The sequence below is a fragment of the Arthrobotrys flagrans genome (assembly GCF_004000055.1).
Source record: "Arthrobotrys flagrans strain CBS H-5679 chromosome Unknown unitig_1, whole genome shotgun sequence".
Lineage (NCBI taxonomy): Eukaryota > Fungi > Ascomycota > Orbiliomycetes > Orbiliales > Orbiliaceae > Arthrobotrys > Arthrobotrys flagrans.
The window spans coordinates 5,656,397-5,676,866 of record NW_027137556.1 but is presented as its reverse complement, the minus strand read 5'-3'; the positions used below and the strand labels follow the sequence as shown (position 1 = coordinate 5,676,866).

The 20,470-nt window shown below is 49.5% G+C and overlaps 9 protein-coding genes across 9 annotated transcripts; 5 read left to right on the top strand and 4 right to left on the bottom strand.

Moving 5' to 3' along the window:
- Positions 1 to 516: 516 nt before the first annotated feature.
- On the top strand, positions 517 to 1,306 carry DFL_009678 (uncharacterized protein; the record flags this gene model as incomplete). Its single annotated transcript, XM_067639602.1, has 4 exons — positions 517 to 550; positions 625 to 699; positions 760 to 1,150; positions 1,207 to 1,306. 4 exons carry the CDS (start codon positions 517 to 519, stop codon positions 1,304 to 1,306), a joined length of 600 nt encoding a protein of 199 aa, XP_067487375.1.
- Positions 1,307 to 4,362: 3,056 nt separating this feature from the next.
- DFL_009677 (uncharacterized protein) lies at positions 4,363 to 6,030 on the top strand (the record flags this gene model as incomplete). The annotated part of the gene is made up of 2 exons (XM_067639601.1): positions 4,363 to 5,166; positions 5,233 to 6,030. 2 exons carry the CDS (start codon positions 4,363 to 4,365, stop codon positions 6,028 to 6,030), a joined length of 1,602 nt encoding a protein of 533 aa, XP_067487374.1.
- A 1,101-nt stretch (positions 6,031 to 7,131) lies between these two features.
- DFL_009676 (uncharacterized protein) lies at positions 7,132 to 7,878 on the top strand (the record flags this gene model as incomplete). Its single annotated transcript, XM_067639600.1, has 1 exon — positions 7,132 to 7,878. The coding sequence occupies one exon, from the start codon at positions 7,132 to 7,134 to the stop codon at positions 7,876 to 7,878; it is 747 nt and encodes a 248-aa protein (XP_067487373.1).
- Positions 7,879 to 8,301: 423 nt separating this feature from the next.
- DFL_009675 (uncharacterized protein) lies at positions 8,302 to 9,968 on the bottom strand (the record flags this gene model as incomplete). The annotated part of the gene is made up of 9 exons (XM_067639599.1): positions 8,302 to 8,371; positions 8,437 to 8,849; positions 8,908 to 9,314; positions 9,365 to 9,425; positions 9,490 to 9,569; positions 9,639 to 9,660; positions 9,723 to 9,765; positions 9,836 to 9,849; positions 9,921 to 9,968. 9 exons carry the CDS (start codon positions 9,966 to 9,968, stop codon positions 8,302 to 8,304), a joined length of 1,158 nt encoding a protein of 385 aa, XP_067487372.1.
- Positions 9,969 to 11,484: 1,516 nt separating this feature from the next.
- On the top strand, positions 11,485 to 12,152 carry DFL_009674 (uncharacterized protein; the record flags this gene model as incomplete). The annotated part of the gene is made up of 2 exons (XM_067639598.1): positions 11,485 to 11,621; positions 11,687 to 12,152. The coding sequence occupies 2 exons, from the start codon at positions 11,485 to 11,487 to the stop codon at positions 12,150 to 12,152; spliced, it is 603 nt and encodes a 200-aa protein (XP_067487371.1).
- A 340-nt stretch (positions 12,153 to 12,492) lies between these two features.
- On the top strand, positions 12,493 to 15,416 carry DFL_009673 (uncharacterized protein; the record flags this gene model as incomplete). Its single annotated transcript, XM_067639597.1, has 4 exons — positions 12,493 to 12,510; positions 12,597 to 12,709; positions 12,781 to 15,150; positions 15,209 to 15,416. 4 exons carry the CDS (start codon positions 12,493 to 12,495, stop codon positions 15,414 to 15,416), a joined length of 2,709 nt encoding a protein of 902 aa, XP_067487370.1.
- Positions 15,417 to 15,799: 383 nt separating this feature from the next.
- Positions 15,800 to 16,318, bottom strand: DFL_009672 (uncharacterized protein; the record flags this gene model as incomplete). Its single annotated transcript, XM_067639596.1, has 1 exon — positions 15,800 to 16,318. The coding sequence occupies one exon, from the start codon at positions 16,316 to 16,318 to the stop codon at positions 15,800 to 15,802; it is 519 nt and encodes a 172-aa protein (XP_067487369.1).
- A 324-nt stretch (positions 16,319 to 16,642) lies between these two features.
- Positions 16,643 to 18,132, bottom strand: DFL_009671 (uncharacterized protein; the record flags this gene model as incomplete). The annotated part of the gene is made up of 5 exons (XM_067639595.1): positions 16,643 to 16,748; positions 16,820 to 16,954; positions 17,016 to 17,574; positions 17,629 to 17,731; positions 17,794 to 18,132. The coding sequence occupies 5 exons, from the start codon at positions 18,130 to 18,132 to the stop codon at positions 16,643 to 16,645; spliced, it is 1,242 nt and encodes a 413-aa protein (XP_067487368.1).
- Positions 18,133 to 18,236: 104 nt separating this feature from the next.
- DFL_009670 (uncharacterized protein) lies at positions 18,237 to 19,790 on the bottom strand (the record flags this gene model as incomplete). The annotated part of the gene is made up of 1 exon (XM_067639594.1): positions 18,237 to 19,790. One exon carries the CDS (start codon positions 19,788 to 19,790, stop codon positions 18,237 to 18,239), a length of 1,554 nt encoding a protein of 517 aa, XP_067487367.1.
- Positions 19,791 to 20,470: the final 680 nt, after the last annotated feature.

The following is a 20,470-nucleotide window of genomic DNA, read 5'->3' as shown; positions in this document are numbered from 1 at the left end:
AATTCCGAGGATAGTTTGTTTGTGAAGATTCAGGTGGGGTTTACGGTTGGAGGGGTTAAGGAGGATGGGGTTGGAAGGTTGTTAGTTGGGGGAATACTGGTGACTATAACGATCTGTAGATATTGCGAAGTAGGTGGTACGCATTCGATTTTTGGGTACGAGATAATAGATTCTACTATAGTGATGACGACCGGAGGGAAGATTACGATGTGGAAACCTCTTCGTATCTTCTTTAAAACATCTATATAATACTACTTTAAAAAATTACTCCTTTTGTCTATACCTTATACCGAGTTGAGCTTCATATTGCTTTTTGTCATCTAGTATTATCAAACTCTCGACTGCGTATACCGAGGCAATCATGTACACAGTTCTGACATCTTTCGAGGTTCGATTCTAGACTACGCCAGAACCCACTATTTGCGCATTGAAATTATCCGATCAATCCCGCTTTAGAAGCCCGTACTTACTTGATTTATTTCTGTGATTGGCTCCCACCATAGGAAGAACAGAAGAATGCTGTCCAGTCTGGTCTTCGGAGACCATATCGGTGAGACTGGAAATGGAGATATTTGCGTTGGGAGGCCAAAATACAACAAAACTAGCGCGCTTATTCCATCTCAGCTAGCTTGATCGATCACGGGGACTATCACGGGAAACATCACAAGGCTTCAAAACTCTCGTGCTTCATCAGATTTAGTATGTACGCCTCACAAAAAAAACTTGACTTGATACAAGTTCTTTAACGCGATTAAATAGCCTCTTTTGAAAAAATGAACCCTTCGGGACACGAAAGCCTTGAAGGCGGGCCGTCCGGCGCCAACCACCACGGCGGCCGCCCAAAACTCGAACACCTACAGTCACACTTTTCCCACATCGCACCTCACCTAAAAGCACACCTTACCGATCGCCAGGCGAATCCGATATTATCGACGTCCGAACCGGCTTCCGGATACCTTGCGCCGTTGTCGGAAGCCTTTGTCAACGCTTACGAAACCGGGTCGAGAATGGGATTAGGCATGCCGGTTAGAGTTACCCTGTCGACGACGGAGTCTTCGCTGGTGGTGTTGCAATCTGCGCCTACCTCTGGGCCAATGCCGGAGTTGTCGAATGTGGTGGGTCAGAGGGGGGCCAACAGTCGCCTACGCCTGTTAGTCCGGTTTTGACGGCGGAGAATGGACCGGATACGTCGAAGATGTTGGTTAGTACGGTTATTGCGCCGGCTGGGGAGTTGGCGGAGGCAAGGGTGGCGATTTGGGCTATTGAGGATGTGGCGAGGCGGTTGCAGACCAGTTTGGAGAAGTAGGGATGGAATGCCAGTGGGTTATGGGGTTGATATCTAGATTGTGAGGAATTGGTAGTTTGGGCCAGTTTATGGGTTTTTGGTTATTCAAGTGGGTGTAGCATAGCGAGGCGTTCGATTAGCCTTATTTAATATTGTCATCTGGTCTCGTAATCAGACGCCACAAAGGGAGGGGTCACTTCACCGGGGCGACTTTTCCCTTTGTGACGTCTGAGTACGAGGCCATTGTGATCCGATAATTGGAATACAGTGGACGGACTTATTGCAGCTCTTTTCTTATATACAAACTAACTGACCTTACGCTGGCAGGATATGTATATCGAACAAGCTAACGCTTCCTAAATCTCAATTGTTTCCAATATTGAAACGGAGAAGCGTGGTGTATCGAGATGTGAGTCCAAACGGATTGAGATAATCTCGGACTGGTTAGCCGTTCGAGACACCAAACGGCAGCCTTTAAAACTGATTCTAAACGAAAAATATACAATCTAACTACCTTCGGCATAGTTAAAGCTTATTCGGATCTGCCAAGACGGAGGAGGAGGTTGTGGCTGCGAAACAACACCTTTAGCCTCAGGCCTGCACGCGCACCGGATTAGGTCGATAGTTAGAAATGCTGATCTGCGGAACCAATGTTGCGAGGCAGGAATTTTGCTTGTGTGCATCTAGCGCATTGTAAGGGGCTGCTTGCTATACCGATTTGAAGGATCCGGTTGGGCTGGAGACCTTGGCCTTGTTCGCAATGTTGATCTTGAGGCTGTATTCTATTTTATATCAATCCTGACTTGAGGAGGTCTCTGTATATAGGAATCATATCCGCTACCGATTGAATACACATTCGTCTCACACATCCAAAGTCAAGTTGCAAGCTGGCCTTCCTTATATCTATAGATATATATATATATTATCCAGATCAACCTCATCTCCAGGTTCCAGCTTCTTTCCACGGTTCGGAGCCACCCGGTTCTGGTTCCTCTCGGGTTGGAAATAGTCGACTGTTCCGCCAGTCAGGTACCTCGGCTGTTTTTGGTGACCTAGACGGGCCAGGTTGAGTTTCTTTGTGTTTTGGCTTCCGTGGAAAATATGGTTTCAACCACTGTTGCTCTGCCTGGTCCAGAAAATGCCACTTCGGTAGGTCAGCGCGCGGCCGTAGGTTCGTCTTTTTCTAACTTCTCCTTCCCTTCTACCCATCGGATGAAGTTTTCCCCTTCTTTAATGCCCCTCATCCATGCGTACTTTATTCGAGACTCCCAAGTTGCCAAATAGTAGCCATCTGTTGAATCTTCGAGGTATAGAATTGGATTCCACCTCACCGCAGCACAGAATGCCGTTTCTAAGAGACGCCAAGGTGCTTTGAGAAAATAAAGGATATCGTCCTTGGGCCGAAGATAAACCACATGCCAGATTTCATCCACTTTATCGAGTCGTGCTTCGAAGGTATCCTCCAAAAATCCATCCCAATCGATGTCTTTTGTCTCAATACGCCGGAACCCAGCATCATACTGGCCATAATACGAGTATGAGTATCTGATATTGACAAGACGTTTTGTGCGGATGTTATATAATGCAGCCGGGCGATTTCCCAAATGTCGGACCGGATTATATTCGAAATAGCGATTGTCTGAATTGCGGATTAAGATGGAATTGTTGTTTGCGACTTTCCTCAACCCAGGACGGGTATATCGACTGCTGAGCGAGGGCTCTTTAGCTCCATATATGACGATAGAATACCGCTGAGGCTAGAAGTGACTATAAATATTCAAATCCAACCGTGACGATCACATACAGTGATGTGGGAGGAAGAAAAATTCAAATTAACATTCTAAGAGTCCAATAACACCGGGTAACGAATATCAATATGTGATATCAAAAGTAAATAAGATGTTTGCTACTACACTCAGTCAACAGTCGAATCGTTTTTGCATCTTTTTCCCCTCCAATACAGTATTTTTTTATCATATGCCCCATTGGGTATATATTCAAGTTGTGATTAGCGCGCGCCCTCCACCATCGACTTTTAAATAGTCACTATAAACACAAGATAGGTCAAACCTAATTTTTATCATACCGTAGCATTTTGTACGGTAATTGATAAATTTTCATAATATAAGGAGCGGATATAGCTATTTACCTACTTGCGTAGGTAGTAACATTCGTAGACACGTCGACGACATGCGCATGGCAGCGAGCGACCTATCTTGGGATGGCCAGAAATACCACAAAAACAACACAACTCACGTTATCTGGGTGCCTTTGCTCCGAGACCAGCCACAATAGATGTCTCGTCCAGGAGCCAATCCTATCAAGCACACGCCCGCGAGATCGAGAGTTGTTTCTTTGCATACACCTACTGAGATATCAACCTCGCCACCTTGGAGCCAGTTGAGAACAAAACCGAACTTATAATACTGCCCTGGCGCCATTCTCGTGCCAACGTCCACGTCTAAAGCTTCTGAAATATAATCCAATTATTGAAAAGACAGTGGAGTTTGCTTTCTGATACAATAATATGACCGCACTGATGGTCGTTTGCAGCCAAAGCTAAAAGCCTACATCATACTGCTTAGCTCCTTATAACATGATGTATATGTCCCGGCAGCTTGAAGTCAAAGTTCGCATGCACATACACACGCATAGGCGTCGGTAAATTCCTCGTCAACATAAGCACCTACTTGATACCCCAAGAAAACGTTAATCCGTCGTCCAGGAACAAGGGGTTGCGCATATGAGGGGCAGCAGGGCTATACCATTTTCGTATTGTTCTAGATTAAATGTTCAGCCCTGCGCCCTGCAGACTTAAGATTGGTGTGATCCCGACGATAGAATTTCTTCCTCGCCGCAAATGACAAAAAAAACTTCAGCCGGCGCGTCTGCAATTCAGAGGTGGGGCCAATGAAGGAGTCAGTATCTTAGAACCCCTTTCGAATCTGGTGCCCTCGAAGACTCTCGATTTTCGTCCCGTCCTTTTTGATGTTCTTTTTTTTTTGTAAATCCGATCCTCAATCTCCATGCCAGAATCGAGGAACAACACATTCATTTAAGCCTGCCCCTTTCTCAAAATGACACGCTCCTTTTTAAACAACGCGGTTTTTGTCTATTCGCTCCTTGCCTTTTACGCGGACCCTGCGCATTCGTCGCTCCACCACCGCCATGCGCATATCCGTCGTACCAGCGCGCTGACCAAACGCTCTGTACCTTCTTACGACGGCTGGTCACTGACGTTTTCGGATGACTTCAGGGGCCCTGCAAACACCCTACCGTCTAGTTCAAACTGGCTCTGGGACCTTGGTACCTCCTACCCGGGAGGACCTTCCAACTGGGGTACCGGAGAAATCCAAACATATGTGAAATCTACAAGTAACTCGTACCTCGATGGGGACGGGAACTTGAACATTGTACCTATTAAAAGCTCTTCGGGGACATGGACTTCAGCCCGTATGGAGTCTGTAGGGACGTACCGATGCGTACCCGGTAGAAAGCTTCTTATCGAAGCGAGCATCAAGTTGCCGAATACACCCACTTCTTCCCAATGGGGTATCTGGCCGGCATTCTGGAGTATGGGTGCGGCTTTTAGAAACAACGGTTATGACGGGTGGCCATATACTGGAGAGCTAGATATCATGGAGGCCGTGAACGGACAAGGGACTGCGTATAATACTATCCATTGCGGCGTATACCCCGGTGGGGTATGTAACGAACCCAATGGAATAGGTCACACGTCGCCATTCACCAAGGGAGAATTCCATACCTTTGGTTTGGTGATTGACCGTACTGCTGGTACATGGCAAAACGAGTTTATCAGTTGGCAAAGGGATGGTGTCGAACAATTCAGAGTTTGGGGATCTAGGATTGGAGATGAATATGTCGGTCTTTTCCGCCTTAAATTCCCTTGCAATATATTATCGGACCGAAGCTAACATTGGCTGTAGACATGGGGAAACTTGACGCATCTACCAATGTTCATTCTCCTCAACGTCGCAATTGGAGGGGCTCTGCCCAATGCCATTGCCGGGTTCTGGACCCCGACTGCGGATACAATTGGTGGCCTTGACAGCGCCATGATTATCGACTATGTTGCTGTCTATAACTCACTGGGTAATGATAACACGTCCAGCATATCCTATATCACTACGACCCAAACTTCTACTTCAAGTGCGACCAGTAGAATAACAATTCAGAGTAGTAGCGTCCCCACCACCCCTAGAGCAAGCATATTTGTAACCACAACTACGACCACGGCAAAGACAACGGCAAAGACGACAACTACAACCACGAAAACTACCACGACTACCGCGAAAACCACACCGAAGACAACCGCAAAGACGACCGCAAAGACAACCGTAAAGACGACCGCAAAGACAACCGTAAAAACCGCTGCAAAGACGACTGCAAAAACCACTGCAAAGACGACCGCAAAGACGACCGCAAAGACGACTGTGAAAACCACTGCAAAGACGACTGCGAAAACCACTGCAAAGACGACCGCAAAAACTACAGCGAAAACCACCGCCAAAACCACCGCAAAGACGACTGCTAAAACAACCGCCAAGACAACTGCAAAAACCACAGCTAAGACCACTGCAAAGACCACTGCAAAGACCACTGCAAAGACCACTGCAAAGACCGCTGCAAAGACGACACCAAAGACAGCCGCCAAAACAACCGCAAAGACGACACCAAAGACAACCGCTAGGACAACAGCGAAAACGACCACAAGAAAGGTGTAAAATCCATATCACACATCTCCGTCAATTTAATTGATGAATGACATCGGAGCATCCGAGCCCGTACCCGGACCGTTACAGTAAGATACGTCGGTCACCCATATGAATATCACCAATCGGGACCACCGAGAAGAAGAAAAAAACCTCCCCATTGGGCACATTTATATAAATACAATGTTTCGCCTCAAGGTCTGCCTGTTTTAATATCGAGGACAATAAATATAGTAATGTTATTTTTTAGTTAGGGCTCGTAATCCGGCTAAAGTACGGTTAAAATAAAATAGTTGAGGATTCAGTTGAGGATTCAGTTAAGGATTTAAGGTTACGAGGCTTGGTTTGCGAGACAAATATCAGCGTGGCGTTTCTGCTGAATACATCTGTATCAATTTTGAATCCTAGCGCGTTCGTTACTGCCATTCGTTGGGCGGCTCCGCCTCTTGCACCGCAGGGGTGATCATGGGGCGAAGTCCAGGTGCGGAATCTATAGTATCAAATATCGTATAGTGAGATGATAAATATCCACGGTGCGTGGGTAATCGATGTGCCATGCATATCGACCCTGAACCTCGAGGTCGGGCCCAGGTATATATGCCAAAGCTTATTTACAAGCCCAGACCGCTTTTACTCTGACGTCCCGGCCGAGACTGTCTGACATCCGTCCGGATAATATCAACCCAAAGTGCAACGAGGGTACATACGAGGTTGATAATCATCTGCTGATTCCTATTTACTAAATCTACGGCCAGGCGCATATTTATCAACGACGTGTGGTTTTCAGTCATGAGAGCATGCGCTTCGAAAAGAGCCTCAGCCACGCAAGGTATCACCGACGCTCCGATCGGCGCCAAATAGTAGACATGGGTTCCAAGAAGGTCCTGGCAAAGTTCCACGAGTACTTAACCAGGAGATGTCGCTTTTAAAATTTAAAATTTGTTTTTGATTCTAGATATTGTTCTGTACATATATTCCTCGTCAAAAATACCACAAACTCAACACACACGCACCTGCCTTCAGGTCTGTCGCCTTGCCCGTGTATACCGCAAGCCCGAATAGAGCGCGTTTCTTATTGGCAAACTCTAGGCTCGTTAAAAGCGACGGGTCGATATGCATTTTCTTTTCCTATCCCTCCTCGTTCTCCCTCCCGTCCTGGGCGATTGCGCTCGCTTTACTACCACCGACCGCTGGACCAGAAAACCTCGGGGTGGGTCGGACAGCTACGAGGCCGGCTACCAATTCCTCGAAGATGGACCCGTGATCCAAGTCTCGGACTATGTGACCTGCAGCCAAATGCTAGGCTACCGACCCCCGAGGCTATGCCACGGGAATGCCACTTTTTGTCAATTGGGACCGGAAGGGAAAGCAGAAGCCTCCGCGAGATTCAGCGTCGTACCCACGAACAGCAACGGCAGAGCCCTCGAGACATTTTTCGGACTCGTCAGCAAAGCGGCAGAGGCTAACGGACAGGGTGATGCGGAACCACCGAAATTCCAAGCCTGCGGTGATGTTGCACCCTGGTCGGATCGAGCCTTTTGTCTTGCGCCTGGCGATAATGCGTGGATCAGGTATTATCCACAGTATTTCTGCGTTAATGGAACTGCGGAAGAGTGCACGGATGGGCCGTTTGAGAGCGGGACAGAGTTGGTAGTTTGTGGGATTGGGGAGCTGGCGAGTGGGGACCTGAGCTTGCTCTCCAATCGCACGATAGGCGAAGGCATCCGGAGCTATATAGCAAATGATTTCAATCCAGCTCTTGATGGTAGTTTGACATGCGGGTCGGTGGCAGGGTTTGAACTCAAGGCGTGGTCATTTGGGTTTATGGGCCTGGCAATAATTGTAGGATCTATTTTGTAGACGAGGTCAAACCGGAGTTTCGAATAATCTTGTCTTGAGAGTTTGAAATAGCATTAATGATGATCGACGCACGGCATTTTCATTCTTTTTTTGAGTTCAATAGTTTGATTAAAATACCTGTATCGACGCTAAAAGAAAATAAAGCGAAGGAAACAATGTTGGGTACAAAGAATATCGGAACAAATATAGAAAAAGCCTGTGTACAAAAAGCAGTGCACGGGAATCCAGAAAAGGCGGGTTAGAGTATAAGGGAGGCGAAAAGGCGGATGTAGGAAGTGGGTATGAGGGTGGTTCGTGTTAGGGGTCGTAGTGGATAGAAATTAAATATGTATTTTCAATAGGAATGAGCAGCCATCAATGTCAAATATTCTTCTCCGAGAAATTGCTTCAAAACCAAAACTTTGCCGCGGTCCACCAGCATGCTTAATTTCTCCTGCCGGTGCGAGCGGCAGAGCCTTGCATCTGCTCGAGTTCCATCTCCAAAGATTTGATGCTGTTTGTGGGGATAGAAGGTTAGCATGCAGCCGGATCGTCACGTGCTTGGGAGTCAAAACATACGCGGCATGTGTGGCCTCCAAGTCCTTGTTGAGGCGATCGCGCTCGGAGATCAACTTTTGCTCCCATTGTCTGAACCTCTGTTCTTCGATCTTGACCTGCTCGGTGAAACGCTTCCGAAGGGCCTCCTCCTCTTCTTTGAACTTGGGGTTGTCGAGTTTTCTGGGCTTGGTCTCGCCAAACTTGCGGGTCTCCATTTGCTGAGCACGGTAAACCTCGTAGTGCTGCTCCTCGGTGGTGTGAATGAGATCCAACATGTGGGTTCGGATCAGGATGCTTCGGAGCTTCTTAAAGTCGCAGTGGTCTTCGTTCTCGACTTCGGCGACACCCCAGCTGTACTGTCGGCCCTTGACGACACGGCCATCAGGGGTTTTCACATCTTTCTCGCTGCCGATAACGGCGAATGGCATGGCGGCCTATGGGTCGGTGTTAGCGGGCGAGAAACCACACACACGCACACCGATCGAGACTTACCATCAAGCTGCGGGCGTGCTGGGCAGCGGCTTCGTCATCTTCTTCCACCGGCGGCTGGTAGATCTTGATACCCTGCGCTTCGATGACGCTGCGGATTCTCTCCTTGAACCGCTGGAGGTCGGCAGGCGACAGCGTATCGGCCTTGGCGACAACCGGGATCAAGTTGACACGAGTACATAGTCTCTTCATAACCTCGATATCCAATGGCTTCAAAGTGTGACCGGTTGGACGGATGAAGTACAAGCAGGCGTGAACACGGAGATCGATCTTGTCGGTCCTGCGGGGCTGTTGCTCTTGCAACATGTAGGATTCATGCTGGTCATCGAGGAACTCGATGATTGGCATCCAGGAGTCGCGGTTGTTAACATAGTCTCCGAATCCAGGGGTGTCGATAACGGTAAGGCGAACTAGACGGGCCTGTTAGATTACAGTTTACGCATCGGAATGGTTTACGAACCTTTGAAGAACTTCTCCTCCAGCTCAGCCTTGGTGATTTCGATCTCGACAGTCTTATCGACCTATTTTGTGGCATAATGTCAAGTCTGCGCTCAAGAAAGGATATATTTGGCAGCGATCCCGTACCTGCTTGGTGTGTCTCTTCTTATGGTCGGCATAGTTTTTGATTGTGGTCGAGAACAATGTGTTGATGAACGTAGTCTTGCCTGTCCGAGGGGGTTTATTGATAAGCTGCGATATCCTAGAATCGAGCATTCCCGAAGCTCAGAACGAACCTAATCCGGATTCACCAGCAACCTGAAACAACCGTCTGTCAGTAACGAGTCGTTGGAATACAAGGTGGGATGAAGATAACCTACCATGATCGTGAAAGCAGCTCCGCGCTTGGCCACGATCTTGTGCCTGCAGACAGTTATCCAAGTCAGCCAATTGCTCTTCAACCTTCAACCGTACAATCAATCACGGCGCGTACCTTTGGTTTGGCAACTACGAAGAGGCAGGTTAGCGGTCATGGTTCCTATTTAACGCGTTCCGAAGCCGAAAAAGGAGCTACTCACGTTAGCGATACCGATGAGGTTCGCGGATTCCGATGTAGCAGGAGCCATTGCGATGTGAAGGTAAGCTAAAGGGGAGTGATACTATAATCCTCAACAAAGGCGATTGTGATGAGCTCAGGGCCGCTGGAGATATGGTTCCGACGCGATGGAGGCTGGCGAGGAGATGGTGATGGGAAGGTCGAGAGGGTAAACTGGGGCAGGATCGTTTCAGGAGAAGGTGGATTGGTGTTGGTGCCAAATTTTGGGTGGAAAGGGGAAGGCACTTTAACTCTGCTTCAACAACCTCGCCTAACAAATTCCCAGGGACGACTCTCGCTAACAAAGCTCAGACGAGTTAGGCTGGCTGGCCAATAATACCAGATCTCTCTTCCTCTAATTAACCCACTTGCCTAAATTATCTTCAAGTCTACGGATGTTGGTATCGAGTATATATCGGGTTTTGGTGGTTGCGATGGAACGGCCATATGCAATGCAAACCACCCTCTAGCATCATGCTCGCTTTGGGCAGCCACGAGCGAATTTCGCATTTGCCATCTTAACTCGAGTTCCCATATATATATATATATATATATATATATATATATATTATAAAAACACCAACAAGCCTTTATTCGTATTGAATAGGATGGAATTTCCATCTCATACTCTTGATATATCAAACCACGATGAAACCACCAAGGGGATGTCCCTTGCCCCGCACAACAAGTTGTGTAGATGGGAGCTTCGGAGTTCAAGGCTTCTTGTCTTCGATGGTCGGGAACTTGCACTTCGCTTCGAGAATCCAGGGCAAAGGTACTCTTCGAATTGTCCCTGAAATCGAGGCCAATTAGGGCAAAGGCGGGGCCTATTGTTGCACATTCCGACCGTTGGAATCTGCCATCCTCGTCGGTATATCTCTTTTTGGCATTCGAAGTCGGATCATCGACATGATTCCACAAATTGATACTCCCATGAAGCTTATAAAGCACGAGTTCCAAGTGTACAAATTATCAAACCTCTCCCTTCCTCGGATTCGTATTCGGACATGTTTATTCGGCACGAGCTTTAAGCAATGCGGTTATAAACGTCCATCCATGATATCCACATCATATGAATCCCACTACACGCAATGGCACACTGGCTTCTAATTATTTTGCTGCAATTTTAGGCACATCATTCACCCGTTTTTGTCAGGCTCTGGCATGCCCTGGCCGAATTCTTCGGTCAGGAATTGATGGGGCTGTGAATACGTCTACTATGTGGCACGGCCATGAACGGAGCGCGAAAGGGAACGATACGATTCGTTACGGCGCCTAATGATGAACTACACTGCGAGTGTCAGGCCAGGAAAGTTGACGTGGCCGGGAAACGTGCGGCAAGGCTGATCAAGTTGCCGAATTCAGGCATCATTCCCCTCGACTATAAATCCAAGCGAACCCCACGGTTCATGAATAATCTCAGCAGTCAATCGAATCAACCGTTACCGTTATTCACGAAATCAATTTTATTTGACCGACTGGTCTTGAATTTGAATACATCGAAACTTCGACCGAAACATCCGCCCCAAAATATCTAACTATTCGCTATGGCACCGTCGGTCGACCAAATTCCTATCACGAATTCTGGCCATCTCAGGAAGCTTCGGGAGACCATAGATGAGGGGCTTCGCACCATACCATCGCAACTTGATGAAGACTCCATCGACTGGAAAGCTAAGTTAAAGTATGAATCTCGCATTCATACCGCTGTGATCTACACGGGCTAACTTCGCCACCATTAAAATCTAGAGAAATTTTGGACGACATATACAAACTCTGCTGTGATAATTGGACTCTTCTAGAGTTCATTTTGTTCACTGCGGGGGCGGCGATTTCAATTCCCCTGATACTCCAAATTGCAGGCTTCAGTCTGGTCGGTCCTGTCGCGGGAAGCTATGCAGCAGCATGGCAGGCATCTATCGGCAATGTCGCCGCTGGTAGCTTTTTCGCCTTCTTGCAAAGTATCGGCATGGCTCCCGCCACTGCTACGGTGACCGGTGCATTGATCGGGATCGGGATATTCGTGTGGGTCGAGCTGAACAAGGTGCACAATGCTCCTCCTCCTGACGATGGGGTTCCTGGCGGTGGAACCCCTCCAAGTAATGCTGATAAAAGTGGAGTGGGTCGAAGGATACTGAATCCTTTACGCTCATTATACGACGGATATCGAGTCGTTAGATACGGCTTCAATAGCAAGACGAGATTCAGAGGGTGATACGTCGTGTTTTCGGACCAAATTTGCAACTACAAATGTTGACAACGGTTGGGGAGGAATGATATCAAATGGATGGGTTTTGCGATTATTCGGACACCTTTTATGTATTCTAAAACCAAATACACTTACCTGTCTTTCGGATCGACTCTGTTCATGACCATGTGCATGTTAAGATGCAATCCCACGATGTACTATTTGTGTTGACGTTGTGGTCATTTTTAGTCATCGAGACGAGACCTTTTTTCGGCTGTCGCAAAAAGTCCAAAACTTTCAAGGTTGCGGCTCCAAACTAAAACCTTCAACTTCATCTTCACCCAGGATGATGGAAATATAGCACACCATGAAGACCGACTTTAACGCAAGAGACCCCTCACTTCCAACTCATATCTTCTCTTTCAAATGTGATAAAAGTGCCAATGCTGACCTCGTGAACGAGCTAAACAGTTTTCAAACCTGCTAGGCACGGTCTACTGCAAAGGCAACCTCGTCTTCACCCCGGATGGCACTTCCCTGCTATCACCCGTCGGAAATCGAGTAACCTGCTTCGATCTTGCAAAGTACGTTTCCGTATCGACCGTACGAGTCTTCGATCGTACTCGTTCTAACTTGGGACGTCGAACTTTGATAGTAACAAATCCTACACCTTCCCATTCGCCCACCGCAAGAATGTTGCCTGTATAGCTCTCTCCCCACAAGCCACCCTCCTCCTCTCGGTCGACGAAGACGGTCGCGCGATCCTCACGAACTTCATCCGTCGGACCGCCCTCTACAACTTCAACTTCAAATCCAAAGTCCACGACCTTCAATTCGCGCCTGACGGGAGACATTTCGCCGTCGCAGCGGGGAGAAACATCGAAGTATGGAAGACCCCGGAATTTTCCGAGGATCGGGAGTTTGCACCGTTCGTTAGGCATAGAGTCTACAGTGGACATTTCGATGCGGCGAACAGTATTACGTGGTCGTCGGATTCTAGGTTCTTCTTGACGGCGTCGAAGGATTTGACGTCGAGGATATGGTCTTTGAACCCCACGGAAGGCTTCGTTCCCACGACACTGGGTGGTCACAAGGAGTCCGTCATCGGTACTTACTTCTCTGCCGACCAAGAGACAATCTACTCCGTCAGCAAAGATGGCGCCGTCTTCACATGGAAATACACCGGTCCCGAAAAGAACGAAATTGAACTGGAGGATGACCCCGAAGAAGCACCCCGAGATCCCTCCCAGGAACGCTGGCGGATAGTCAAGAAGCACTTCTTCATGCAAGGTTCTGCCGCAGTTAAATGCGCCACCTATCACGCTCCCTCGAACCTGTTGATCGTTGGCTTCTCAACCGGTCTCTTCAGCCTCTACGAAATGCCGGACTTCAACCTCATCCACACCCTCTCCATATCCCAAAAGGAAATCGACCATGTCACCATAAACCCCACGGGCGACTGGCTCGCCTTCGCCGCCTCCAAACTCGGCCAACTTCTCGTCTGGGAATGGCAATCCGAATCCTACATCCTTAAACAGCAAGGCCATTACGATTCCATCAACTCTCTTCTGTATACACCATCGGGGCAGCATATAATCACCACCGCCGACGACGGCAAAATAAAAGTCTGGGACACAATATCCGGCTTCTGCGTCGTCACATTCACCGAACATACCTCCGGCGTCACCGCCTGTGCTTTCGCAAAACGAGGAAACGTTCTGTTCACAGCCTCACTCGACGGTTCGATCCGTGCCTGGGATTTAATCCGCTACCGCAACTTTAGAACCTTCACAGCTCCTTCGCGCCTCCAATTCTCATCGTTGGCAATCGATCCGAGCGGTGAAGTTGTCTGCGCTGGTTCGTTAGACTCCTTCGATGTCCACCTCTGGTCCGTCCAAACGGGCCAACTCTTAGACTCACTCTCCGGCCACGAAGGTCCCGTCTCTTCCCTCGCCTTCGCAGCCGATGGAAACACACTGGTAAGCGGCAGCTGGGACCGTACAATCCGCATCTGGAGCATTTTCGGCCGTACGCAACTTTCCGAACCCCTAAACCTCCATTCCGACGTCCTAGCTGTCGCCTTCCGTCCCGACGGCAAACAAATAGCCGCGTGCAGCCTCGACGGTGAACTCAGTTTTTGGTCCGTAGATGACGCCGTACAAGTTAGCCATGTAGATGGCAAACGCGACGTCTCCGGCGGTCGTAGGGTCGGTGATCGTAGAACCGCAGCTAGCAGTCCCGGTGGGAAAAACTTTAACACGGTATGCTACAGCGCCGATGGAACATGTGTCCTCGCGGGTGGGAATAGCAAGTATATCGTTCTGTACGACGTCGACACCGGCTCTTTGCTGAAGAAATTTAGCGTCTCGATCAACCTATCGATCGACGGAACCCAAGAGATGCTGAATTCCAAGAACATGACGGAAGCCGGACCGGTCGATCTGATCGACGACCAAGGTGAAGCCTCGGACTTGGAAGATAGGATCGATAGATCATTACCTGGCGCATCGAGGGGTGATGCATCGGTGAGAAAGGTTAGACCGCAGATCAGAGTTACATCTGTATCTTTCTCACCGACGGGTAGGGGATTTGCGGCGGCGAGCACGGAGGGGTTGGTCATCTACTCTTTGGATAATCACTATACCTTTGACCCGTTCGATCTAGAAATCGATATCACGCCAACTACAATCCTGGGGACCCTGAGACGGAAGGAATATCTAAAAGCCCTTGTGATGGCGTTCAGGCTCAACGAGAAGTACTTGATCCATCAAGTATACGAGGGTATTCCTGCAGCGGATATAAAGCTGGTGGTGAAGGAATTGCCGGTGGTATACCTATCACGACTGCTCGGGTTTATAGCAAAGATTTCGGAAGAGAGTCCGCACTTGGAGTTTCACCTATTGTGGTTCGAAGCGGTACTGGGACTGCACGGACGGGTTTTGAGAGCCCAGCAAGGTAAATATGGCAGCGAGTTGAGGATGGTACAGAAGTGCGTGGTGGCGATACAGACAGAATTGGCGAGATTGTGGGTTTCCCTCCTCTCATCGTATAATATTCGAACTCGATACTGATATGGCTTACAGGGCCGACGAGAATACATATACCCTCGATTATCTTCTATCCGCTCCGAAAACGTCCACAAGGCGGCAACAGGGCAATACGAAACACAAGCTTCTAATGGCCTCCGGAGAATTGGATAGCGAAGGCAGCGACGATGGCGATATTCCAATGAACGGGGAGTCACCTGGAGAAGGCGCTGGCTGGGAAGGATTCAGCGATAGCGACGACTAGCTGGCCAGCCATACGATCAGCCCAAGGGGAGGGTATACCCATTGAGCATGTACGATAGAGTTACAAGTACGGAGTAGACATTTTGGTGTAAGATTCTGTATCCATAGATGGTGTAATTTGGAGATAATTTAAAAGCATTTTCGGGTATCAACTCGGTGTATACGGAGCTCAGCTGACGTATGTCGTGGCAAGATGGACGATCTACAACGGGACCGATACCCCCTACGAACTGTGAGAGGACCATGCATAGTCATGACCGGAAACATAACACTTCATTCATAACCCCCTTTCCTCCTCATCACGATAAACGCCGTATGCAATGCTCGCCCCCCACACTCTATGTAAAACAAAAAGCAAAAACAAAAACAAGAAATATCTACTAGCTAACCAGTACCTAATGGGAAGAGGCGGGTTAGCGAACACACCTCCGGGTCGGAGGAGGAATATTCGCGTGTTCGCTTCCGTGGGCGCCGTACCGGCCACGGGGATCCGCTCCCCACCTCTTCCCATATCTTCATCTTCAAGGGCTCGTCGACCAATAGCGCTTCGAAGATCCCCTCGATCCCAGACCGAGCCGACTTATCGAGCGCGAAGGTTCCGTCGGACCCCATATGGAGAGGCCACTCGGTGTGGCTTCTCCACATGGCGTCCACCTTCGCACTCTGCAGCTCGTCTAGGACGAGGGGATCGTCGAAGATGCTGGGTTCGGCGAGCCGAACCTCCCTTCGCTTGTAGGAGGTTATGGCCCGTAGGCCCTGGTGGTATTTGCAATACCACCTGAAACAATTGAGGGAGAACCCCCACAGTACTGCTTTTAGCTGTGCCCCCTCCACCCCCTTCTTCTCCCACTTGGCCTTCAGATCTCTGTACTGGGCGTTGGTCTCGTCCCCCCAAGTCGTCATCCTCTGTTCGGCGGGAATGGAGCAGGGAAGAGAATCTAGTCTCTTCCGCACGTAGCCGTCGTAGGATTTTACGAAATCCTTATGTAAGAGTCGGTTAAACGGTTCTTGGTCGAACCGCTGGTGGCCGAGCAGGCCCCCCCGAAATTCGGGGGTGGACCTTTTTCCCGGAGGAGTGGGATCTGGCACGTACGGCTTTATGGACGGCCTGGCCTCTAACGAATCTACTGATTTATTATTGTTTTTTTCTTTGGGGGCCCCTAATGTGGCACCCCCGGCTACTATTTCGTTATTGGCCTCGCCACCCCCTCCGTTAGACAACCCCGCCTAGGGTTGCGCCTTTGTCTTCGCCGCCGTCTGCAGCCTCTCCCTCTCCTTCTTCCTATTCTTCTTGCTCTCTAGCTCGTGCCACTCCCCCTCGATGTGTTTGAGACTATATTGAACAAAAAGTCAGTTGTGACCCAAAAAGTCTGACCGGAGTTTCCGTTTGCAAATGATACTTACGCCGTCGTCCTCTCCATCTTCGGCTCGTTGGCCGTGAAGTATGGATCCTGCAGTACGTCCTCGGCCTTTGGCCGCTTCTTCGGATCGTACGTAAATATACGCTGAGCCAGGGCAAGGGCATCAGCGGGAACAATGCTACGCAAACTAAATTAGCGGAGCCGTGGGGTGGTAGCGATGCGAGTGGGTGATTACATACCTCCCGAATCTCTTTTCAAAACACGGCTCGTATTTCTGCTCCGGCCTGAGCATGGAATACCATGCCGTTTTCTTCCAATCGGGCCAGACTGACGGGCTAGGTGTACCCAAGATGCTCCAAATGTAATCGAGCTGTGTAATTTCGTTTGTGCCGGTGAAAATCGCTTTCCGGGTAAAAAGTTCCATAAAAACGCAACCGCCACTCCAGACATCGGGGCCGGTTGTATACTCTGTTTCGCCTAACAAGATCTCCACGGGACGGTACCACAAAGTAATGATGCGGTTTGTGAAATGCTGCTCGATGTTCAACCTCTCAGACATCTTGTCGTACTGCCTAGCCAGACCGAAATCTGCAATTTTAAGCTGACCCTCTGAGTTTACTAGGATGTTAGAACTCTTGATATCTCTATGTAGGATCCCAGCGCGATGGATATGAGCGAGTCCGCTAAAAAACTGGTGTGCGAGATCTTTGATATTGGCGTAAGAGAGACGAAATGTAGGATGGTTTAAAATGCCAGTAAGGTCATGGTCCATGTATTCGAAAATCATGTAAAAACCATCTATATGATGTTAGTAGCCCGAGCGAAGAGTCGTGAGCATGCGTTCGTACTTACTCGACTCGACCATATTATCAAGCAAATGGATAATTTTATCGTTATCCGTCCCTTTGCTCAACCGTTGAAGAATCTTGATTTCTCTGGCAGCAGTGATGGGGAACTGAACCGCAACTTGTTAGCTAGATGGATAGGGGTTGGTGCATTAGGATCACAAAAACTTACGCCGTCTTTCTCCGATGTCATGCGGACTCTCTTGAGGGCAACCAACTCCTTGCTCATCCAGTTTTGGGCCTTGAAAACTTGGCCATACGTTCCTTCGCCGACTAAGCCGATACGTTCGAACGGTGTTTTGCGCGAAATAATAACGCGTGGGACGGGGGGGGCTGGTTTGATAGGGGCCTTCGGAGGGGGTGCTTCCTGACGGGATGGAGTAGACGTAGCAGCGCCCTTCCTTTGTGCGAGCGGTACTGAATTGGACGATGTGCCGAGACGACGGGGGATCCCGAATTCCTGACCACGGGGCCCGGTGGGCATCTTCCCTTTCCCACTTGCGCTTCCCATACTGAAGCGGACTTTACCCTTCGAGGCGTCGATCGGTGCTGGCTTTGGCGGTTCGAGTATCGATAGTTCGCTCCTGGGACCCCTTGGGGCATTTGGTGGAGGCATCAACGCAGCATCTCGTTCAGCTCGAGTATCCAAAGGTGGGGGCGGGGGGGTGGGGAGTGAGGAGGAGGGGGGTATTCCTCGGGTCGCTCCTTGGGACTTGGAAGCTTTTGGTCCATGGTACCCGCATCTTCGTGGGAATTTAGTATGTCGTTGCCGATGCTCTTATAAGGATCCGGAGTATGTTGTTGGGAGTCGAACTCTCGTTCCGGTGATCCTGCGCTAGACGCGGATTCAAACTCTTCTTGAAGCTTAGGTTCAGTTGGGATAGCGTTCGAGCCCGTCATCATCGATCTGGGGGAAGTCGAGCGTCTAAAACGGGGATCTTCCGTTGTATAGGAGTCGGCAGCACGGCGCTGCTTGCGTCTACGACCGCGCGCGTTCGTAACCGGGCCCGGGCCAGGGGCTGGTGGGCCGCGGCGGTCGACTTCTTTATCACGAGGGCCTTTAGGAAATGGCGGGCGTCCTTGCTTTGGTCCTTCCCTTGCTCGTGGGTCTCGGGTGGATGGCTTCTCGGCGAGATGTCGTCGCTTGGAGTAAGGAGATAGCGAGCGAGTACCGGCACGAGGAATATATCCAATCTCAGAGGCAATTTCAGGTCTTGAAGAAGTGGACTCAGCGGGGGGGTGGTCATTAGCGGGAGCTTTAGGGGCAGAGTTGCGATTGGAGCTTTCGGAGGCTGAAGGCCTTTTGGCAAGAGATGACATAACATCGTCCGATGACTGCGTGGAATCCCGTCGCCGAGCTGGAGAAGCACTACCAATCGAGTTCGGCGAGTGATCACGGCGTCTCGGAGAACGACGTCGGCGTGGCCTTTTCTCGCCCTTGCTCTTGTAAGGTGGAGAACGGCTGCGGCGGGGAGATGATACACGGTCTCTAGGATGAACTTTTGAGAATCGTTCAGGTGACCGATGTCGGGAGCCTCGAGGAGCAAAGTCGTTATCACGGGAGCGTGAACGGCGGCGACGATCGGAATCTCTGGCTCTTAGGTCGTCTAAGTCTCGTTTACCTCTTCTCTCGGGTGAATCTTTGCGTGGGCGACGGATATCTTCCGGTGAACGGTGCCTCGACCTGGATCTGGATCTCTTCGACCTATGTCGGTGGCTAAGCCCTCGAGGGTCAGGAGAACGGCGCCTCGGTGATCTTGAACGTCCTTCACGTCGAGACCTCTTAGCAGCTCTGCTAGGGGAGGGGCTTCTGATCCTCTTGGGTGATTTTCCACGGGGGTCGGTTTTATGGGCGGTATCAGGTCTTTCCCTGCTCGGACGACGCGGAGAAGCTGACCGGCGACGTGGTGAAGCTGAACGTCTGCGATCTCGACGGTCCCGGCCTCTGTCGCGATCATCTCGTGACGACTCGCCAGGGATGTATGTATCAACGGCTACTTTCCGCTTTCGAGAACCTGGATGGCGAGGAGGGGAGCGTCTGCGCTCTCGACTGGGAGATCTGCTTCGGTTTCGAGGCTTTGTGCGCTCGGGTCTCTCATCATTGGAAGTGAGAGGCTTTCCTGTCGTCCCGGGGCGATAGGAATCATGAGAACCTTTATTCTTCGTCATGGTGAATGTGAAAAGGATGGAGAGCAGTCAGGTAATTCGTTAGACCGAGCTTGAGTGTGTATATCAAGGGGAGGAAGTTGATGCAGCAGCGATAGCAATTGATATCTGACAAAGAAAATATGAAGGATGGAGGGCGGAAGCAGTTAGAAAAATGATGATGCAAATGATAGCAGGTTGGTGGAGAGAAGAGAATATGCAGCAATGACAGCCGGGTGATCAATCGCAGAGGAAAAAAGAAATAAAAAAGAAAATAAACCCGTTGCTGATGGCGGGTTTTGTGGGTTGTGGAAAGGACCTGCGGGTTTGCAACGGCTAATTCCAGCACGCCGAGAAGAAAGTGTATCAAGGGAGGGAGAAACAGAGTTATCAGATAGAAGGCTCGTTCGTATCTGAGGAATGATAATAGACGATGGTGACGATGATGGTGGTGAAGTGACTGGATGGTTGAGAGCTGATGTGGTGATGAGGTGAGGTGAAGAGAAGTGAGGTGAGGTGGGTTGGCGAAGAGGACAGGAAGAGAAGAAGAAGAGGAACAGGGTTGCGGAAGAAGTCCTTAAGAAGAAGAAGAAGAAGAGGAAGAGGCAGACGATATTAAATGCTTCGTCGACGTCAACATGAAACCTCAGCCTTCCTATTCCTGCCCTTCTACTTCTCCTTCTCTATCTACAGCCTCTTCTTAT